The following is a 20,824-nucleotide window of genomic DNA, read 5'->3' on the forward strand; positions in this document are numbered from 1 at the left end:
ACCAACACCATTTGATCCCATATTTAGCTCTCATAGATTATTTTCACTTGTTTGTTTCTTCCTCTTCTTCCAAGTACATGCGATGGTCATCCTCTTAAGACAAAAGCTTTGACTAGGATTTTTATACTTGCAACCTCCCTTATATGAGCAATCAACTCAAATGTTTATTTATGGTTTTTGATAGTGAATTTATTTATGTATTATGAGAGAAAGGGATTCTCACACCCCAAGACCCACTCCAAGGGCATGACGGTTATTTCACACTTCAAACCCGAAGGCTTACAGTGTAACCTGACCCAAACAATTATCTTGTAATCAGAAATTACCAATTACCAATTACCTGTTCAGAGTAGCGGAAGAAAATCTAAAATCCTCAAAATTCAATTTCAAAACTAAAACATCCACTATCCAAAATCCATTGTCCAAATATTTGCAAACTTAAACAATTCAAGTACTAAAACAAATTTCAAAATCTCCAAAACTCAACTTTGAACTAACATAAAATTTAAAGGATCAATATCCAAATAGCTTCCAAATACCAAAAGATCCAAATGAACATAACTAATAGTTAAACAAAGTCCAACATAAAATCCTAAGTCAAATCCTAATGATGACCATTCCTCAGCCTAGCCATCACTCCTCACCCAAATTAAAGGTACCTGAAAAGTAGTCAACAAATAGGAATGAGCTCACAGCCCAATAAGGAACATTAATGCAGTCCATGGATTAAATATTTCAAATTCACTTGCAAAATAGGAGATATTGTAATCAATCATTTTCATAAACCTGTGAGTTAATTTTTTTTTTTGCCAATACATTCAAAATTTCTAACTGTATGCATTTATTTCTGATTCAAACATTTTCATATCAAATTCAGTCAAAACATTCCTATAATTTATTTACTCTGGTCATCACACATCAAAGGGTGCCCAGTTAGGTGAGACTTTTCAAATGGGTTGCTAGCCTCAAATTGTTCCTTTAAGGTGGACGAAACCAAACACTACTAGTACTAGTAACCTCTAATCGAAACCCCAAGAGGCTAGGGTTCAAATCAATTACATTCCCCACCAAGAAATGTAAAGGTCAACTATTATATCCCATTGACAAGGGTCAAAAGTCAAAAGTCAACTATTATATCCCGTTGATAAGGGTCAAACAAACCAAAGTCAAATATTTATTTCATTTATTCAAATTTACAACATATAATATCTCCACATTTATTTGTCAAAAACAAATATAAAATTCTAACATACTTTTCATGCAAAACATGTTTGATTTATGCATAAAACGGAATATAACTCAAACATTTTCAAATAATGTATATATATATATATATATAAATTGTTTTAAAAAAAATTAATAACTGCATTAATTTCCCTTACCTCAAATAAGCACTCCAAATCTTGAAAAGTTTGGCCCCAAAATTTACTTCTCACCTAACATAACAAAAAGGTACTATTAACACTATTGACTATTCATTTAAAATAGGTTTGGGAATCTTAGAATTTATTTATTTATTTATTTTTAAGTCAATATTATTATTACAAAAATTATTTTCCAACTTTTTAACCAATAACAATTTATCCTCAATAATTTATTTTTCTTTCCTAAACTAAATTGAATTTCCTAAAAATATTTATTTACAATAATCTCTTTCATCACTTTACATAAGAATTTATTTCTTTAATTATTTATTCCAACTTTTCCTAGGACCTACTTCATATTTTAATAAGATTATCCTACAATCCTCAATATATCATTTTTCTTTTCCACCCTCAATATCACAAGTCATTGACTTTTCAACCACATAACCAAACCCACACATAGTACGTCTCCATGATCCCCACGTTTCTTTTTAATCACTATTCTGCCACATGTTTTTTTTTTCTATTTATTTATTTCAAAACCTCACTTTCCACATCTATCCTACCATCTCCAAAACACATCACCCATTAAACATTAAATAAGAAAACATACACTCCACACCCAACGGATCCACACATTCCCATTGCTGTTTATTTATTTATTTATTTTAATCCTTAATTCTACGGGGCTTTACGCTGACACAACTATCACACGTCATCCACCACAAAATTAATTATTTTTTTTTTTTAAGAAACACAAACCCTAATCTAGATTGGGGTTTCCTACCTAAGGTTAAAAATATAACGAATATATTAAAATAAGATCTAAGAATTAGAAAACAAAAATCTTACCTAGAGAAATCTGTTCTTCAAACCCTAGATCTGAAAGTCTTATGTCCTCTGGTATTCGTTCAATAGGAATGAAAATTCAGAGAAGAATAGAAAGGATTTTTCCCCTTTTTTTTTTTTTTCAATTTATACGTAGGGTATTTATTAGGAAAAATTACCTTTTTACCTCTCTTTCATTTTATTAAAATAATTAATTCACTAATATTATTATTATTATAAATTTCCTATCTTATCCCTATATAAAATGTCTGGGCATTACAGGAATGCTTAACAAACACATTTAAACTAAGCTGTTAGGTTGTCTCCAACAGTCCCAATCTGTGTCTCCTGGTGAGAAATGAAAAACCTCGGATACCAAAAATGTCAAATTTATTACATACTAGTCCTTAGATTAGTCTATGTTTTATGTATACATGAGTAAGCAAATAGGCCTGCAAGTGTTCATATATTGACTTTCTAAGTCTTCATTAATGGATTGAATTTTTCCAATTTTATGTATACATGAGTAAGCTGTTAGGTTCATCTATTTTTTTTCCACGACTCATACATGCTCTAGAGACTTTAGAGCACTGGGTTTTTTAGAATTATTCCAGGGAAATCTATCAAGCAACTGGGACTTATTTTCCAGTTGTTTTTAACAAGTAAAATATCAAAGATTTGGATAAGATTTTTTTAGACAAACACAGGCTAATCCTGGGTATAGTATTGAGAGATAGAAGTACAGAAAAAGATGCGTAGCAGACAAACTGCTTTATTTTAGTAGTATGGCCAAAGTCCACACCAAAATTACAAAATAAACCCTCTAAATCATTATACTTGAAAACAAGCAGACCAATGGTTCATATATAGCTTCTTTATGTATATAGTTTCTTAGTTGTTGTCCCATCAGAACCGTGACTGAAGGTACTTAACCACGCTCTTGTCCAACTGGAAGGCCCTTGTGAGAACATCAGGATTGATGGGTGGATCTGATCCAAATACTGCATTGGCTATGGTGATAACACCTGGATTTTGGCTGCTCAGAGCAGCGATGGCTACTGCATTAGTCTTCCCAATATTGAATTGGAAGTGAATGAGACCAATAGGAAACACAAAAACATCCCCCTTGTTGAGGACTTTGCTAATGAGGCGGTTTTCGGTGTTGGATGTGACAAACCCAACGTAGAGGGTTCCCTCCAAGACAGTTAGGATCTCGGTGGCACGAGGGTGAGTGTGAGGAGGGTTTTGGCCATATGGTTCATAGTCAATACGAACCATGGATATGCCAAGAGTGTTGAGTCCCTTTATTTTGTCAACATTTACGGTAGTGACATTTGACCGTACTTGATTTGATGTGTTTCCTGGCTTATCCAGGCCTGAAGAGAAGAAATCCTCGGCCATGGTCAGCTTTGGGTCCTTGCAGAACTTTCCATTCACAAATACTGCATAAAAAGGGGAAAAAGAAGACAGGTCGTTAGTATCAAACCATATTCATCATATCAATAAAAAGAGTAGTCCTGAAAATAGCTGTAAGATCAATGAGTTACTATAGAAATACCAGCATCCTTGGGCTCATCAATGGCAACACAGGTGTCCTGCAGTGGGCTTGGATCAGAGGCAGAGGCAAGAGAGGAAGCCAATGCCATGAGGGCAACAGTTACCAGGAAACTAACACCTTTCTTCATTGTTAGAGTAGTATCTCCAACAATCACAAATCTTTGTGTTGAGGTGAGGGGTGTGAAATTTTGCATGGGAAACATGTCAATTTATAGACGAGAGTCCTTGAATTAGTCTTTTGTTTTACTAGTATATCACATGCATAAACTAACCAAGTCTTCAATGAATACTTCTTTTTTTAAAAGAACTTTCAATGATGAATGGTTCTTCAACAACTACTCGTTAAGTCTTTATCTAGAAGATTGTGTGCAAAAACTAAACTCCAGTTGTGTTAGACATCTTCAACTTAGTATCAATCAGCATGTAGAGGAAGTGTTTTACAAAATGAAGTGAAAGTAGTCAGGTTGCATTAACTAGTAGCATATAACACAGTAGAGCTTTCTGTTTTCCCAGTACGCAAACATTGAAAACCCTTAAAAGTGGTTTATGGACAAGCAAATAGAAGATTGTAGAGTAGGTGCAGGCTTAGACCAGGCAATAACTCCGGTTCTTCTTTATCTTTCTTTTCGAAATCTTATTGTTAAAGTGAAGATCCTTGAATTCATCTGCAACTGCCAAATGAATTCAGTAAACCAACCATGGAGTCCCTTGCACTTTGAGAGAATGTTATTAATAAAACCATCCACCTTAGACTTCTAACATCCATTCTTAATCTTGGGTGATGCCTAAATTAGTCCTTAAAATACACATTACGAAAGCTTTGGGTCCTTGCCGAACTTTTCATAATTCACAAATACTGCATGAAAAGAAATGTTTATTAACAGATCCAATTGTGTGCCGTGTCAGTGTTTATTTCCAAGTCTATCTTTTGCTTAGAGTATGCACATAGAGTTTGCCAAAGTCACAATGGTTTGCCTTTTTCTTTTCCAAAAACATGGAACTGATCACTTCTCTCTCTCTCTCTCTCTCTCTCTCTCTCTCTCTCTCGTATATATATATGCACTTGACTTAGAATGTATGCATTGCCCTGGTCAGTTTTCAAAGCATAGACACTATCATCTCTCTCCCTTTCTGCATTGCCATAGACTGTCAAGGCATAAATGCATAGAAAATTATGCACAAATAGAAAACCTCTAGAGGTTTTCCCATTCTTGGAGTGGCCTTCTTTCTTCAATTGCCAAAGTCAAATTCCAGCCGGCTTCTCTAATCTGAAATTAATTGCAGTTCATTTTCTTTTATATATATGTAGTGCTAGGCCTGTTCAATTTCGTATAAATAATCCATGCGTTTCAAAATAACCATGTCATTTTTATAAGCTTACGTTTTGATTGATATTATTAATTTGGATTATTTATTTTATTTTTTCTAGCAAGTTAAAATTGGAGTCAAAATAATAAATTTTTTTTAATTATAAACTCTTCTTCTTAAATCATCGGAGTACATTAAAAAACTCTTATTATTAAGAATCTTTGACTTTAAAGTAATATGAAGAATAAATGTCCTCAACTAGTCTATGTTTTATGTGTACACGAGTTCATATATTGACTTTCCAAGTCTTCAATGGATTGCATTTTTCTAATTTAAAGGTTGAACCATTCTTTAACAACTACACCCATTTCTCGTCCTTTTTTCCACAACTCATAATGCTCTAGAGACTTTAGAGTATTGGATTCTATATAATCTTGGGTTTTAGTAAACCAACTTAATAACATAAAGTAATTTAATAACTCAATTTAAGTCATTAGATAAATTAAATATGTTTGATAAAATAGTTTATTGGTATGACTTAAATTAAAAAATGATTAATTTAATCTTAAATCTACATCTTCATTTTACCTTTTTACCCCTAATACCCAATTCTTTCACAATCTTCTTTACTACTAAATGACATCTACTTTTACCCGACTTCTTTTACCTTATAATTTATAAGAATAAAATGTCAATTTGATGATTTAAAATAAGTTTTAAGTTAATTTTATCAAAACAACTTTAATACTTAAAAAGTAATAATTAAGTAATAAGTTTTAAGTTAACAATTTAAATTCAATATAAGTCATTAAGTAATAAATACTAAGTTTTACCAAACACCCCTTAAACCAATGGACAAGTCATCTATAGTCAGTCTTGATTATTTCATATTAGAGTTTTGACCTTCAAATATTGTGAAGGACTTGCCTCAACATTCATTTCGTCATCACCCATTCCGCTAGCAGTATGCTGGAAGTAATTAACGGTAGTTTTTTACAACTAGTTAAGTATGGCTTCTTAATCAAGCAACTGAGATTTGTTATTCAGCTTCTTTTATAAGTGAAATCTCAAAGATTTGAATGGGACTCTTAAAGACAAACATAAGCCAATCCCGGATGCAGTATTGAGATAAGAGGCATAGAAAAAGATGCGTAACAGACAAACTGCTTTATCTTAATATCATGACCAAAGTCTACACCAAAAGAGTTACAAAATAAACCCTCTTAATTATTATACTTGAAAACAAGCAAACCAATGGTTCGTATATAGCTTCTTTATGTATATAGTTTCTTAGCTGTTGTCCCATCAGAACCGTGACTGGAGGTAGTTAACCACGTTCTTGTCCAACTGGAAGGCCCTTGTGAGAACATCAGGATTGATGGATGGATCTGATCCAAATACTGCATTGGCTATGGTGATTACACCTGGATTTTGGCTGCTCAGGCCAGCAATGGCTACTGCATTAGTGTGCCCAATGTTGAACTGGAAGTGAATGAGACCCATGGGGAACACGAAAACATCCCCCTTGTTGAGGACTTTGCTAATGAGGCGGTTTTCGGGGTTGGATGTGACAAAGCCAACGTAGAGGGTTCCCTCCAAGACAGTTAGGATCTCAGTGGCACGAGGGTGAGTGTGAGGAGGGTTTTGGCCATATAATCATAGTCAATACGAACCATGGATATGCCAAGAGTGTTGAGTCCCTTTATTTGTTCAACATTTACGGTAGTGACATTTGAGGCTACTGGATTTGATGTGTTTCCTGGCTTATCCAGGCCTGAGAAGAAGAAATCCTCAGCCTCAGTCAGCTTTGGGTCCTTGCAGAACTTTCCATTAACTTAAAATATAATTTTATAAAATTAAATCATTAAATTGACATATTTAGTCTCATTAATTTTAACTAATATTTATTTTTATTAATTTTAAACAATATATTTATTTATTAAAAAAATCGTATTTAAAATATTTTACACATATAAGATGACCATAAAATATTTATTATAAAAAAATGAGTCATTGATATGAAATTATAATTGTAAAATATACTCTTATTAGTATGAAAAAAATAAAGTAAAAGGGATTTGAAATTAAGTTCAAGTTAATTATTTTAACTTATTACTTAAAGTTCAAAGTAATTTTAAATTATAATATTAAGTTATTTTACCAATCATATTTAATATATTTAATGACTTAATACAAGTTATTAAGTCATATAATAATGTCAATCATTTTTCATGAACCGGTTGTCAATAGCTAGCCAACTACTTGTGTCTTTCTGGTTCATGTGCGTTACAGTAGTTGAAAAATCCTTGGTAAGTTCTAGGTTGCCTCAGATTGATGAAAATTTGGGATAAATTTAAAGATTTGGGAAAAATTGGAGATTTTCTGCTATGCTCATTAGGCTTGCCTCAGTTACAAAAGCTTTGACCATCATTCTAATTTAAAGTCTTGAGCTAATGTTCTGGTGAGAATCAAGAAACCCTTCCCATGAAAAAAATACCAATTAATTAGATAAAGTCTTGAGATTAGCCTATTTTAATTTATATGGTAGGCAGATAGACTTTCTAAGTCTTCAATGGATAGCATTTTTCCACCGTAAAGATTGAACCATTCTTAAACAACTACACCCATTTCTCATCCTTTTTTCCACAACTCATGCTCTAGACTTCAGAGTGGATTCTACGTACTCTTCGGGTTTTAGGACTTCTTCCAGGGTAAAGCTAAGGAGTAATCTGTGGACAGACAATATATACTCAGTTTGTGATTAGTATCATGACCCATTAGACCATTATGAGAAGCTGGGGTCTGAAGTTTGTTCCATGACTGCAAATGTACTTTCCTCCCACTTGTTATCAGCATGGAGTATATGAAGAAAACTTCAGATGAAGCAAAACGGCATCTTTCCATTTCTGAAATGTAAGAAGTTGTAGCATTAAGACTTGCCTAATGTTCCTTTTATTTATCAACAATTCTGCCATGGCAGTATGCTCGAAGGAACAGTATAGAAGTTTCTGGACAACTAGTTAAGTATTGCTTCTTAGTCAATATGATGCATATCCTGTATATAATCAATTGAGCAGCTGGGATTTGTCATCCAGATCTTTTTTACAAGCGAAATCTAGCTCAAAGAGTTGGATAAGATTTTTTGAGACAAAGAAAGAGGCTAATCCAGGATATTGTATAGAGATGGAGACAGAAAAAGATGGTTTAACAGACAAACTGCTTTATTTTAATATTAGGACCAAAGTCCACATCCAAAGAGCTACAAAATAAACCCTCTTACTATGTTATGGTTATGATGAGGGAACATAACAAATGCTTACTTAAAAAACAACTAAGAAAACCAATGGTTCATAGCTTCTAGAGCTATATATTTTGCTAGTGGTTGTCCCACTAGAACCTTGACTGAAGGTAGCTAACCACTTTCTTGTCCAACTGGAAGGCCCTTGTGAGAACATCAGGATTGATGGGTGGATCTGATCCAAATACTGCATTGGCTATGGTGATAACACCTGGATTTTGGCTGCTCAGAGCAGCAATGGCTACTGCCTTAGTCTTCCCAACATTGAATTGGAAGTGAATGAGACCAATAGGAAACACAAAAACATCCCCCTTGTTGAGGACTTTGCTAATGAATCGGTCTTCGGTGTTGGATGTGACAAAGCCAACGTAGAGGGTTCCCTCCAAGACAGTTAGGATCTCGGTGGCACGAGGGTGAGTGTGAGGAGGGTTTTGGCCATATGGTTCATAGTCAATACGAACCATGGATATGCCAAGAGTGTTGAGTCCCTTTATTTGTTCAACATTTACAGTAGTGACATTTGAGGCTACTGGATTTGATGTGTTTCCTGGCTTATCCAGGCCTGAGAAGAAGAAATCCTCAGCCTCGGTCAGCTTTGGGTCCTTGCAGAACTTTCCATTCACAAATACTGCATAAGAAGGGATAAAGAAATTAAAGAAAGATCACTAGTATCAAACCATATTCACCATATCAATAAAAAGAGTAGCTCTGAAAATAGCTATAAGATCAATGAGTTACTAAAGAAATACCAGCATCCTTGGGCTCATCAATGGCAACACAGGTGTCCTGCAGTGGGCTTGGATCAGAGGCAGAGGCAAGAGAGGAAACCAATGCCACGAGGGCAACAGTTACCAGGAAACTAACACCCTTCTTCATTGTTAGAGTAGTATCTCCAACAATCACAAATCTTTGTGTTGAGAGCTAGAGGTGAGGGGTGAGAAATTTTGCATGGGAAACATGTCAATTTATAGACGAGAGTCCTTGAATTAGTCTTTTGTTTTACTAGTATATGACATGCATAGACTAACCAAGTCTTCAGTGAATAGTTCTTTTTTTTTAACTTTCAATGATGAATGGTTCTTCTACAACTACTCCCAGTTGTTTTTTCTTTTCCCGGTTACTTATCTAGAAGATTGTGTGCAAAAACTAAACTCCAGCTGTGTTAGACATCTTGAACTCAGTATAAATCTGCTTGTAGAGGAAGTGTCTTACAAAGATCTAGTCTCAGAAGGCTATACCGAAATGAAGTCAAGTATTCAGGTTGCATTAATTAGTAGCATATAATACGGCAGAGCTTCTTATTTTCCCAGTACCCAAAATTTGAAAACCCTTAAAAGTGGTTTATGGACAATCAAATAGAAGATTGTAGAGTAAGTGCAGGCTAAGACTAGACAATAACTCTTGTTCTTCTTTATATTTCTTTTCTAAATCTTGTTGAAGTGAAGATCCTTGAATTCATATGCAACTGGTAAATGAATTTAGTAAACCAACCAATGACCATGCACTTGAATTAGCATGTATGCATTGCCCTGGTCAGTTTTCAAATCATAGACACGATCATCTCTCTCCCTTTCTGCATTGCCTTAGTCAATTTTCAAGGCATAAATGCATAGAAAATTATGTACCAATAGAAAACCTCCAGAGGTTTTAGCATTCTTGGAGTCACCTTCTTTCTTTAATTGCTTCTGATCATCAATTGCCAAAGTCAAATTTTGGGTGCTCCCCATTTGTCTTTTTCAATTTTGTAATTATGTTGAATTGTTTAATTAGTACTGATCTAGAAGATTTCCAGCCGGCTTCTCTAATTGGAAATTTCAACATGAGCTTACATTTTGATTTATCTAGCATATTAAGTTGGATGATGTATCTAAGAAAATAAAATTACATCATCTAGGAAATAGAAAACCCGAACCTGTGTCAATCTACTATATTTTGATATTATTAATTTGGAATATATACATATATATATATATATATATATACTAACAAGTTAAAATTGAAGTAGAAATCATAAATTTAACTTTTTTAAAAAAAATAAATTATAAACCCTTCTTGTTGAGTCATCATAATACAATAAAAAATTCTTAGTATCGAGAACCTTTGACTTTAAAGTAATATGAACAAAAACAAAACAAACCTTTGACTTTAAAGTGATATGAACAAAAACAAAACAAATGTTAATGTAGCAAAAGTTATTGTTTCACACCAATATCCTAAAGAAAAAATTTTCTCATATAAAATACTCATTTGATCCAACTCCTATCTAATTATTTTTTGTTGTTAATAAAATAATGTGCGTGAATATGATCATGTCTTTTCAAGAAGATTCATTTGAGATCGTTAATCTTGTAATTTCTCAAAATAAAATAACACCAAAATTAAGATATTCGAAATTTTTATTAGGTTTAAAACAAAAGAACTTGCCAAATCCAAGTAACCATAAATCCTAAATACCATGAAACAAAAGAAAGCTGACTGCAGACAAGAATGATAGATAAACAAATAAAGAAACAAACATCTCTTTTTCATTTTTCTTTTTCCCTTTTTCCATTTTTTAATTAATTAATTAATTTATTTATTATTATTATTATTTTGTACTACTTCACTTTAAGAATAAAGATATACAAAATGGCTACCTATGTGGATGATGTTGGATTGTAAAGTTTAAATTAGTTTTGTTGCGTTTCTCTTGGGATGTTGGGGGGAGAATTTTTTATTTTTTATTTTTTCTTATGAATGATGAGTTTACCCCTATTATATATTTAACATTATTATGTTTTTAGGGTGTTTTTAGAGGACACAACTGCAATTGAGAAGAGTTTTTTTAGAGTTTCATCATTATACTCCTCTTTTCTTTGACTAGTGGATTCTTGAATGTTGATGCACTTTGTCAATGTAGGGATCACATTGAGTATTGAATCATGTTAAAAATCTCATGTTTAATTTTCTTCTCATATGTGTGCATGATTTGGTTAACAGATAAAACTAGGATTTTTTGTTGTTCTCTAATCATGAAAAATTTGTAAAGTAGTTTTGATTATTTTCACACTCTTCCACCCCATCTTTTGCATAGTAATTAAATTGAGAAAGACAATTAAATACGATAAGAGTGAAATAATAAACATATGATTTTATTATTACTATTATCATTATTATTATTATTATTATTTTATTTATAAAATAATAGTATTTGTGAGAGTTTCTTAAACATGAAAAATAGTATTTGAAGGTAAATAAATGCAATTTTTGAGAATGATGATATGATATAATTCTTATATATGAGCCCCACATTCCCAAACATCATTTACCCTTCATGTTCTCTCTTTCTCTCTCTCTCTCTCTCTCTCAAATATGATATTGTAGACCCTCCATTTTGTCCCTTTAACACATGTCTTTAAATTCATTTTTAGTGCTCCATAGTAGTTCCTTGGTAGCCCATTGCTACTCATACTACTTACCTTTTTTGAGCCACGTCGGAGACTTTGGTTGAAGGATTTATCTAGTTCCACATTATGACCTTGGCTGCCCTTCAAGTTTAGATTAGACTTCACTTAGGTACACTTTAGGTTGGACTTAGTTAGGCCCACCTAGCCTCACCCTAGGCCCGTATAGGTACACTTGGCCCATTAGGCATCACCATAGGCCTATTTAGGACACTTAGTTCACTTGGGCCCACTGAAGCACGTTTTGTCCATTAATGTAGACTTAGACACTGTCCTAAACATCCTAGACACCTCCCAGTTTGCACACATTCACCTGAGATTACCTTAGGCATGTCCAGAATAAGTCACTTGGACACTTCTTTTGGCATAGTTCACTTAGGCATGTTCTTGATTTTATTTTTCCAAGATAAGATGAGTATTGACTTGACTATATATTGCATGAAATGAATTTTTTATTTTTATTTTTGAGGGTTTGAGTTTGACATTTAAATTATTATAATATGTTGCATCAATTGCATATGTCCAATATTTATTTTTATGCCTTTATCAATTTATTTGTTTTTTTTCTCAATTATTTATTCATTCTTTAATTCCATGAATTGACATCTTGGATTCTATAGCTATGTGATTTGATTTTCTACTTGATTTTATTCTACTCCCAATTATGTGATTTTTCTTTGAACTTTATTTTATTTTTTAATTTTATTTTTATTTTTAATTTTGCATGAGACTGGGAGCGATCAAGGAGAGGGGATCACAGCTGAAGAGGAGCAGCTTGCAAGGTGGGGGGACCATATACAGTGCGTAGAGAAAAAAAATGGGAGAAGAAAGGGGAAAAGCAGATGCCGAGAAAACAACAGACTGACCTCTCATCAAACCTAAGCCCAATCTCCAAGTCACTCACCTCAAAGATTCTCATCTATTCACTGTGTAAAATTTCTTCACATCTGCTGAATCAAAGGCATTCGTTAAGATTGTTGAATCAATGGGCTTCACCCACCAAGGAACAAAAGGAGAACACTATCAGGCACAGGAATCGACAAAGAGGCCCAGATTCTCTTCCAAGAGCCATCCTTAAGTGAAAAAAGACAACAAACTACTGGATATGGGCTGCTGCTACTGTTGTTAGTACTGCTGCTTGTAGTGCTCGGATACCGTTATCTCCTCTGAAGATTGAAACTAGAGTTAAATGAGTTACGGGCCAATTTTCTGCTTGATGAGCTTCCAGAAGCAACTTAAGAAGAAAACTAAGCTATTGGAATGACAGGAACTGCCGAGGTTTTCCTATTCGATCGATGTAAGTGGCGGCATGGGCTGTAGGCCAGTCTTTGGCCGAAGAGAAGCTGCCATGTTACCCATTGGATTATTAGCGGGAGCCATATGGACTTCCCATATCCACGCGCATCTCCAAAAAGGAAATAAAAATATTCCATGGGAGTGGGCTGCCATATAAATAAGAAGAGAAGGAACAGAAGAGAGGATTTTTTTAGAGAGAACACGCGGAGGATTTTTTCCAGAGAGGACACGTACAGTTTTGGGGGAGCAGAGGACTTCAGACAAAACTCGGACTGCCGCTTTGACGCATCAAGAAAGTAGTTTTTTTTGGGACACAACACAGGTTAGTTTCGTTTTCGATAAAGCATTTTTTTAGTTTAGATTTTAGTTCATTAGTTTAATTAATTCTTTATGATGAATTCTTTTAAATCTTGATCCGTACTATTTTAAATTTTTTTTATTATTTTATTTTTTATAAAATTAGATGTATTTTTTTTTCCGTAGTTCATTAGCTCCATGCTAGTTTATTCTAATCTATATGATAGTTAAATAAAGTTCGTGTTTTTAATTCTAATTAGTTTAATTTTAATTTGTTTTTAGTTTAAATGTATTTGTTGACTTTAATTCTTTAGTTTAAATAATCATGTTAAATAAAGTTTGTGATTTTAATTCTAGTTAGTTTGTTTTTTAGTTTAAATGTATTTGTTGATTTTAATTCTTTAGTTTAAATAATTATGTTAAATAAAGTTCGTGTTTTTAATTCTAGTTAGTTTGATTTTAATTTGTTTTTAATTTAAATACATCTGTTGATCTTAATTCTTTAGTTTAAGTAATCATATCAAATAAAGTTTGTATTTTTAATTCTAGTTGGTTTAGTTTTAATTTGTTTTTAGTTTAAATGCATTTACCGATCTTAATTCATTAGTTCAAATAATTGTGCCAAATAAAGTTGTGTTTTTTTTTAATTCTAGTTAATTTGGTTTTAATTCGTTTAGGCTTTAATGCATTTGTTGATTTTAATTCATCGGTTTAAATAATCTTATTAAATAGAGTTTAATTTTAATTTAGTTTGAATTTAATTTATTTTATAATTGGAATGCATTCATGATTTTAATTCAATTGTTTGACTAACCCTCTTAGATAAATTCCATGTTTTTAATTTCAACTTTAGTTTAGTTTTGATTTGCTGATTTATTTATTTGTTTTAGTTTAAATATATTTGTAATTTCAAATTTGATAGTTTAGCCAATCTTATTAGATGATGTTGATGTTTTTTAATTCTAATTTAATCTAGTATATTATTTCTTAGTTTGAATGTGTTCATGCGTTTTTGATTTCATTAATTTTGATTTTAATCCATTTATATCCAATTTAGTAGTTGATTATAATTTTGGTTAATTAATCTAGTCAATCACATGTTGTTATTTTCATATTTTCAGTATGACATATTTTGGTTTTGATTTATTAATATTTAGTTTGAGTTTTTTTAGGAATTTTGGGTAGTCAATATTCTAGTCAATTGCATGTTATTGTTTCCATATTTTCAAATTTGCTAAACTTTGTTTTTTTTATTTATCATATTTTGTTAAAGTGTTAATTTACTTTAATTGATCCCATATTATTATCTCCATATGTTTGTTGTTAACCCTTGATTGATTTTTATCTTAATTCATGCGCTTCTCGAAATCTAGATGTCAGTTTTGGTTAATATTTTTGTTAGTTTGTTTGATTAGGAAGTCATTAGTTTGTTGCCTTGGTAATTGTTGGTCAAATCCTTTTTTTTAAGGCCACTGGAAGCCGATGAAAGTTGACCCTATTCTCACCACTTTAATTGACATGATTGTCTAAATCTCTATTTTGTGATTTAGTTTTCCTTTGGCTGCCTATGTTTGATGCTTGAATATTGTCTTTTGAAAATCATCATTTTCCTATTTTAAAAAGAAACCTTTCCTCAAAATGTTCCTCCTAAAGTGCATTTAAAAAATTCATTTAGAGTCTTTAGAATCAAAATCTCTTTTTTTTTTTAAAAAATAATAATAATAATATGCAACCATGTTTTGATCAGTTTGCATCTTTCTTGGCTTCCAATGAAAATTTTGGTTTTGAATAAGACACGAATCCAAGCTTGTGATCCCAAACAAATGGGATAATTTTAGGCTAAATTCGTGTATATCGATTGGGGAATTTGTGAAACCTCTACATAAAAAAATCTTTTCAAAACTTATTTTTTGCAACAACCTTTGTTACTCATTGAAATCATATCTATCTATTTTTAAGAATCGTATACAAGATGTGTGTGATACTTGATTATTTTGTATATTCTTATCATTTTTTCTATGCTAATTAGATATGTATGTTAGGATTTCTTATTTTATTATTTATTATCTAACCCCCTATGTCCCGAGGAAGCGTATTATGAGTTATCTATGCTATCCAGGTATGCCCCCTATCACCTACCTTCTAAATTCTGTAAACATGATTGTCATTGTGAATTATGCCTATGTTTGATAATGCTTGGGTGTCTTGATGTTTGTTATATTGTTCGATTATTTATGATGAAGTGCATGTTGGGTGATATACTATCTAAACCAACCTTTGATGTTTTGTGATAGTTGTGGACCCGCATTTTTCACGTGCGTCCCCACTCGATCGGCGAGACTCGCTTTTTATTTTGGAAAACTGAAAAAATTAGTTTTGGAAAAATTGGAGTCGCCACTTATTTTATTTTTATTTTAGAGGAAAAATAAAACAAGAAAGAAAAACCCTAAAAAGTGACTCCATAATTTTTGGAAAAAAGGCATGTCTTTGAAAAACCTGAGTCTAGGTTCGGGGATCAGGTTACCTATTAGGAAGGTACCTTTAAAAGGTAGCACCCCTCTAAGCCCTATAGAGGTCTCTACTGACTAAGTTGAGGGAAATATAGCAATTAACCGATTAATCATGGATACTTAAGTAGGCTAGGTGATTTCGAAAATAGCATGCTTAATAGGAAAACCAATCACAATCATGAAGAAGATTTAGGGTACGTACCTGGACTGCTTCTCAAGCGCTGTCATAAGACATCAAAGGTTAGTTTGAAAATACGACGCATAATATACATTTTTATCAAAGATGATCAAACAAGCATCAAGGCAATCAATTATGGCATCAAACATGGACATGGCTCATGAGAATATACACATTCATAGAATTTTAGGGTTGTAGGGTAGAAAGGGCGTACCTGATTTGCAAGCATCCACATCTCTATGGGGAAGCAAGGATATCTCAACAATAAATATGAAACGAATTCACGTATATCATCAAGAATAATAAAAAAAAATCAACATATCAAGCAAACAATATTGAAGAGAGTATCATGAATGTCGGGCCCCCACCAAAGCACCAAAGCCCTAATTAATTTTGCATGAGTTGGTTCCATAAATTCCATTGTTTGGAATCATGAAGTTTATTCATGCTTTGTTGAAAATCAAGGAAATCACGAAAATAGTTAAAAAAAATCAAAGGAGATAGTGCATGCCCAAAGGAAAGTGGCAGCAAATAGCATGTTAAAATTTGGATTTTATACCTAGAAGCCTAAGGAATTTTGAAGAAAACCAAAGTTATTTTGATGGAAAAAGATTTTGAAATTCATATTTAAGATGTATAAAATCACAAAATAAAGGAAAAGAAACATTAGGAGTATGATATGTGGCGAGGTGGCAATTATGTGGGTGGAGCCTGGAGGTGTGATTGAGGCTGTGACACTGGCATTGAATCCCAAAAACGCATTCTGCCCTCTTCTGGCATTTTCCGAGGCTGATCAAAATTCGTATACAGATTGTTTTGTTGTAGCATGTTTAAGATACTTTCAGCAAGCTTCTTTATGCACTCTGAGCTTTCTGAACACAACTGAAGCAGGGAACATCTCCAAGACTTGTCAGATGACAGATTATTAGTTCAGCTGTACACCATGTTCGGGATTGCCTGTAAGCAAGGATGCCTATCCGTAGGCAATTGGGTGACTCAAGATTTTCACCAATAAATATAACTGGAAGTGGGGCAGCTTCTGGTCCTGAGAAACATCTCCAAGAGGAGTTCAAATTCTTATGATCCCTTCCTCCTCTCACAAACTGTTAAATAAGTGCCCCCGGTTTTCTGTAAATCTGTAGATTTCATCCTTCACAGCAGCTCAGGAGTTAATATTTCCAGCTGAAACACTAACTTTCAAGGTGTGCAATCAAACCAAAAGAAGTCACTTCTCTCTCAGCAAAGGGCTTAACCACAGATTCAGAAGTGGGATTGCTTCCGGTGTCAAATAAAGACCTCTTGAGAGCCACAACAGAGGAGAAAAGTATGATGATTCGAGTTTCAACCGATTCAGCTTCTGTTGGACAGATTTGAGACAGGTTTTTCTGATAGGTAATGGATTTTGTTTCTTCTGTTGGTTGGTCTTCAAGCAGGTTTATCAGTGCACGACATGCTGATACAAAACCACTAGCTCTAGCGAATCCTTCATATTGAAGGAGGTCACCACTTTGTCAACCTGGTTTTTTATCAAGAAGAATATCTGGAGACTTCAGATTTTCATGTACAGTAGTAGGATGGTTTGTGTGCTAATGGTTCATTCCCTTGGCCACGTCAAGAACCATTCTTAATCTCCATCTGTTTAAAATAGCAGGCCTAAAGTTCTCATCCTTTTGACTTGGAGGAACAAAAGCGCCAACTGAATGATTATATGCAGTGATACCAACAGATTGCCTATGCCAAAGAACTGAGTATAAAGGAGATCACAACTCTCCACCATTAATCTCATACTAATCTTGAGTTTTATGAAGCAAGGTAGGCCAAGAATCAAACTCTGCATTTTCTATGAGTATGTCAAGAGAATAATAGGTTCCAATTGATCGGAGAAAACGAATTTGGAGCCATTTTCTTATAATATCAAGATTCCGCAAAGCAGGAATTGTAACCCTGAAAGAGCCTTAGCAAGAGGGGTGCTTGAAGGAATAACCAGTAGCATTTCTATAACACCCAAGATTTTATAGAGATCAAGACGTTCTTCTCATTTAGCATCTGCCTGCAATTTGATTTATGAACATATTTCCAACTCCAAACTTTGGTCATTGGTCAGTTAATAACAGTCCTACTTGTTACAGTGCTGTTAGGATGGCTAAAGTCTGCTAGGACAAACTAATAGGTTGTCTATACTCCTGAATTTTAAGTCTGGATTCTAGTCTGGTCCTCTTTTTATGCGCATTGGAGGTGGCTGCTGATATGTGGACTGAGGGTGGTGTGCCGGAGCGAGGAGCCCGTGAAACTTCTACTTTAGAGTTCTGAAAACCTGTACTCTGGTCACCATATCATCTGGTTGCAGTTGCTGATGCAGGAATTCCAGCGTCAGGTTGTGTTTTGCCCAGCTATATTTGGTTTAGCAGCAGAGCCACCAGTGGGTGAACTATTGCCAAAAGATTGAGGATGCCATTGGCCATGCAGTACTGGTTATGATTGTTCTCCAATTGATAGGTAGCTAAAGTCATTTTGAGACTCCGTAATCAAATACTGTGGGTGTAACAACTCTTGAACTTCTTGTGAATTTTGAGACGCTGATGAACACATATTCTGTGTTCCAGATGATAGAGAGTGCAATTGAGCACCTCTAGAATGGTCTTCAGAAGAGGTCTGCTGGAATTGATTCTTATGGCTTCTGTTGATGTTGACAGCTTAAATCCCAAGTGATTCATACAATTTCTCACTCCCACTACTGATTTTTCTATTTTCCGCACTCCTTGCATAGAGCTTCTTAATGTTCCCGAGCCTATTCAGGAGTTATTTCAAACGCAAACAGAAATAGAGAATCGGGACCTTCAATTGATACCTGTGTTCAGAAGCTGCAACTGGGCATCCCAAAATCATCTAGACATAGGTCACAACCCTCACTAGGCACCTTGGCAATTTATTGGCATGTCTTAAAGCTCCTTATTGACATTTAAAACATAAACAGAAACAGCTTTTCCTACTCCACAGCACTTCTGGAATTCTTGAAGTCTATTAGGTTCACATGAAGGGACTAAACGATGTCGGCTTATCATTAAATTCATCGTCAGCCTCATTTTCTAATAATCCGGTCAGTCTTGGTACCTCTTTGAGAACCTCGATTGCCATGTCTTCAATTATCATTGCATCCAAGTCATCACAACCTAGTTGGAAAGCCACACAGAATTCCCTGTCATGGGAATTAGTATATTCAGGACAGACATCAAGCAAGAGCTCGACATAGTCATCCAAAGGCAGACCAAGCTTTTTCTCCTCTTCCTTCTCAAGCAGATCTCAATGTTCGCATTCCAATTGTATTCCATATCAGACTCAACAGTCAACGACCTTCTTCTGAGCTCTGATTTCAGCACTTTCACCCCAATCACATCTTCACATTAACATTCGAGTATCGCAACCTTTACAGCAGCAGGTTGTTTGCAATGGTCGTTGTCAAATATCTTTAGGCAATTAAAATTAAAACCAGATTTTAAACCTGAACCATGAACCAGTAGGTACTCTACCATGAAGCTTAGTCACGTAACCGAATCCAACAAACTTCAATTAAGACATCTCAAACGAATTAAAAAGACATAAACAAAGGAAGAGTCGAATATGGGATCCCATCCAAATTAAAGTTCAATGACATGAGCTACTAACTGCAGATTGGGGGAAAGACTTAGGCAGGTACCTTTATACAGTTATCAAAAGCTCCTTATGCCAATTCTCACGAAGTTTGTTAACACAGCTTAGGTGATTATCATCAATTCCAATTGAACCTGAACCAGGCAACTTCGAAAGTTTGACTAACGAAGCTTTCCTTCCCTTATCTGTTATGGAAGGATCAGAAGCACTCTTTGCTTTTCGGCGACATTTTCATACTCCCTTATAAGGCTCTGAGCTTCAGGTGAATTCAGAAATGAAGCATTCTGTAGCTTCCATGTAGCATGCTCATAACCAAGACCATGCCATTTTGCAAGCCATTCATAGAGGCAATCCGGGATGTCACCAGCCTGCCCAGTATAATAGCCATCACGCTGCTTTGTGGGCATTAACAGTCTCTTTAGTAGCAAATGATGTGGCACAGTCCATTCTAGCTTATACCTTATGACCTGATTCTTTCGATTGAATTTTGCCGCAAAAGATGGAGCCTCAAGAAGCAGCTGAGATTCTGGTATCCAATGATTGTGCACATGATCAAAAACTGTTTATATCCTTCTCTAAGGCACATGCCTTTATGCTTTTCTCATATTTGGTTGTCCATTGATTTTCCATAGAGGATCTTAGGATCTTCATGAAGGATATTCCTATCGCAAATTTCATTTTGCTTCCGAGAATGAGGGCTTGACTGATTTAAAATCTTAAGCACATTGCATGGAAACGATTCAGATGGTAGATGACAGATGTTTTCTGAACTATTCAGTCTCTGATCGTTCAAAGGCTGGCAAATCCTCTTTCTTTTGAAAACACACAGTACTGGTGGGAGAAGTGGTAGTTTCTTTCCTATAAAATTGCTATCCCAATAAGTGAAGTTCATGCTCTGTTTCATCCTAGCCAAAATAGAAACCGCTTCTAAAGCTTCAGCAACATCTCGATTAATAATTCTATTGCACATCACAAAATTCTGTAATGCACAAATTACCACCGTTTTGTGCAGATTTTAAGGAATGCCCTGATAAACTGACAAAAATTCGCAGGCAGAGGACTTTAGTGCATTCAAGTTATCACCTATAGTTTGTGGG

General features: G+C 34.1%; 2 protein-coding genes and 1 pseudogene across 2 annotated transcripts; all 3 read right to left on the reverse strand.

Moving 5' to 3' along the window:
* Positions 1–2,944: 2,944 nt before the first annotated feature.
* LOC100249435 (germin-like protein subfamily 1 member 17) lies at positions 2,945–3,957 on the reverse strand. The gene is made up of 2 exons (XM_002284248.5): positions 3,751–3,957; positions 2,945–3,634 (listed from the first exon to the last, which is right to left on the reverse strand). Exons 1-2 carry the CDS (start codon positions 3,950–3,952, stop codon positions 3,099–3,101), a joined length of 738 nt encoding a protein of 245 aa, XP_002284284.4. The 5' UTR covers positions 3,953–3,957; the 3' UTR covers positions 2,945–3,098.
* Positions 3,958–6,209: 2,252 nt separating this feature from the next.
* On the reverse strand, positions 6,210–6,892 carry LOC104881378 (germin-like protein subfamily 1 member 14; annotated as a pseudogene).
* Positions 6,893–8,257: 1,365 nt separating this feature from the next.
* Positions 8,258–9,277, reverse strand: LOC100244270 (germin-like protein subfamily 1 member 14). Its single transcript, XM_010661313.3, has 2 exons — positions 9,105–9,277; positions 8,258–8,983 (listed from the first exon to the last, which is right to left on the reverse strand). Exons 1-2 carry the CDS (start codon positions 9,229–9,231, stop codon positions 8,448–8,450), a joined length of 663 nt encoding a protein of 220 aa, XP_010659615.1. The 5' UTR covers positions 9,232–9,277; the 3' UTR covers positions 8,258–8,447.
* Positions 9,278–20,824: the final 11,547 nt, after the last annotated feature.

This window comes from Vitis vinifera, chromosome 14 (genome assembly GCF_030704535.1).
Source record: "Vitis vinifera cultivar Pinot Noir 40024 chromosome 14, ASM3070453v1".
NCBI classification, from domain to species: domain Eukaryota; kingdom Viridiplantae; phylum Streptophyta; class Magnoliopsida; order Vitales; family Vitaceae; genus Vitis; species Vitis vinifera.

Excerpts from the sequence above, each read along its gene's own strand:
- LOC100249435 (XM_002284248.5), bottom strand. The coding sequence starts at position 3,952 with ATGTTTCCCATGCAAAATTTCACACCCCTCACCTCAACACAAAGATTT. Across the intron at positions 3,635-3,750 it reads TGATGAGCCCAAGGATGCTG|TATTTGTGAATGGAAAGTTC; the intron begins GTATTTCTATAG and ends CTTTTTATGCAG.
- LOC100244270 (XM_010661313.3), bottom strand. The coding sequence starts at position 9,231 with ATGAAGAAGGGTGTTAGTTTCCTGGTAACTGTTGCCCTCGTGGCATTG. Across the intron at positions 8,984-9,104 it reads TGATGAGCCCAAGGATGCTG|TATTTGTGAATGGAAAGTTC; the intron begins GTATTTCTTTAG and ends CTTCTTATGCAG.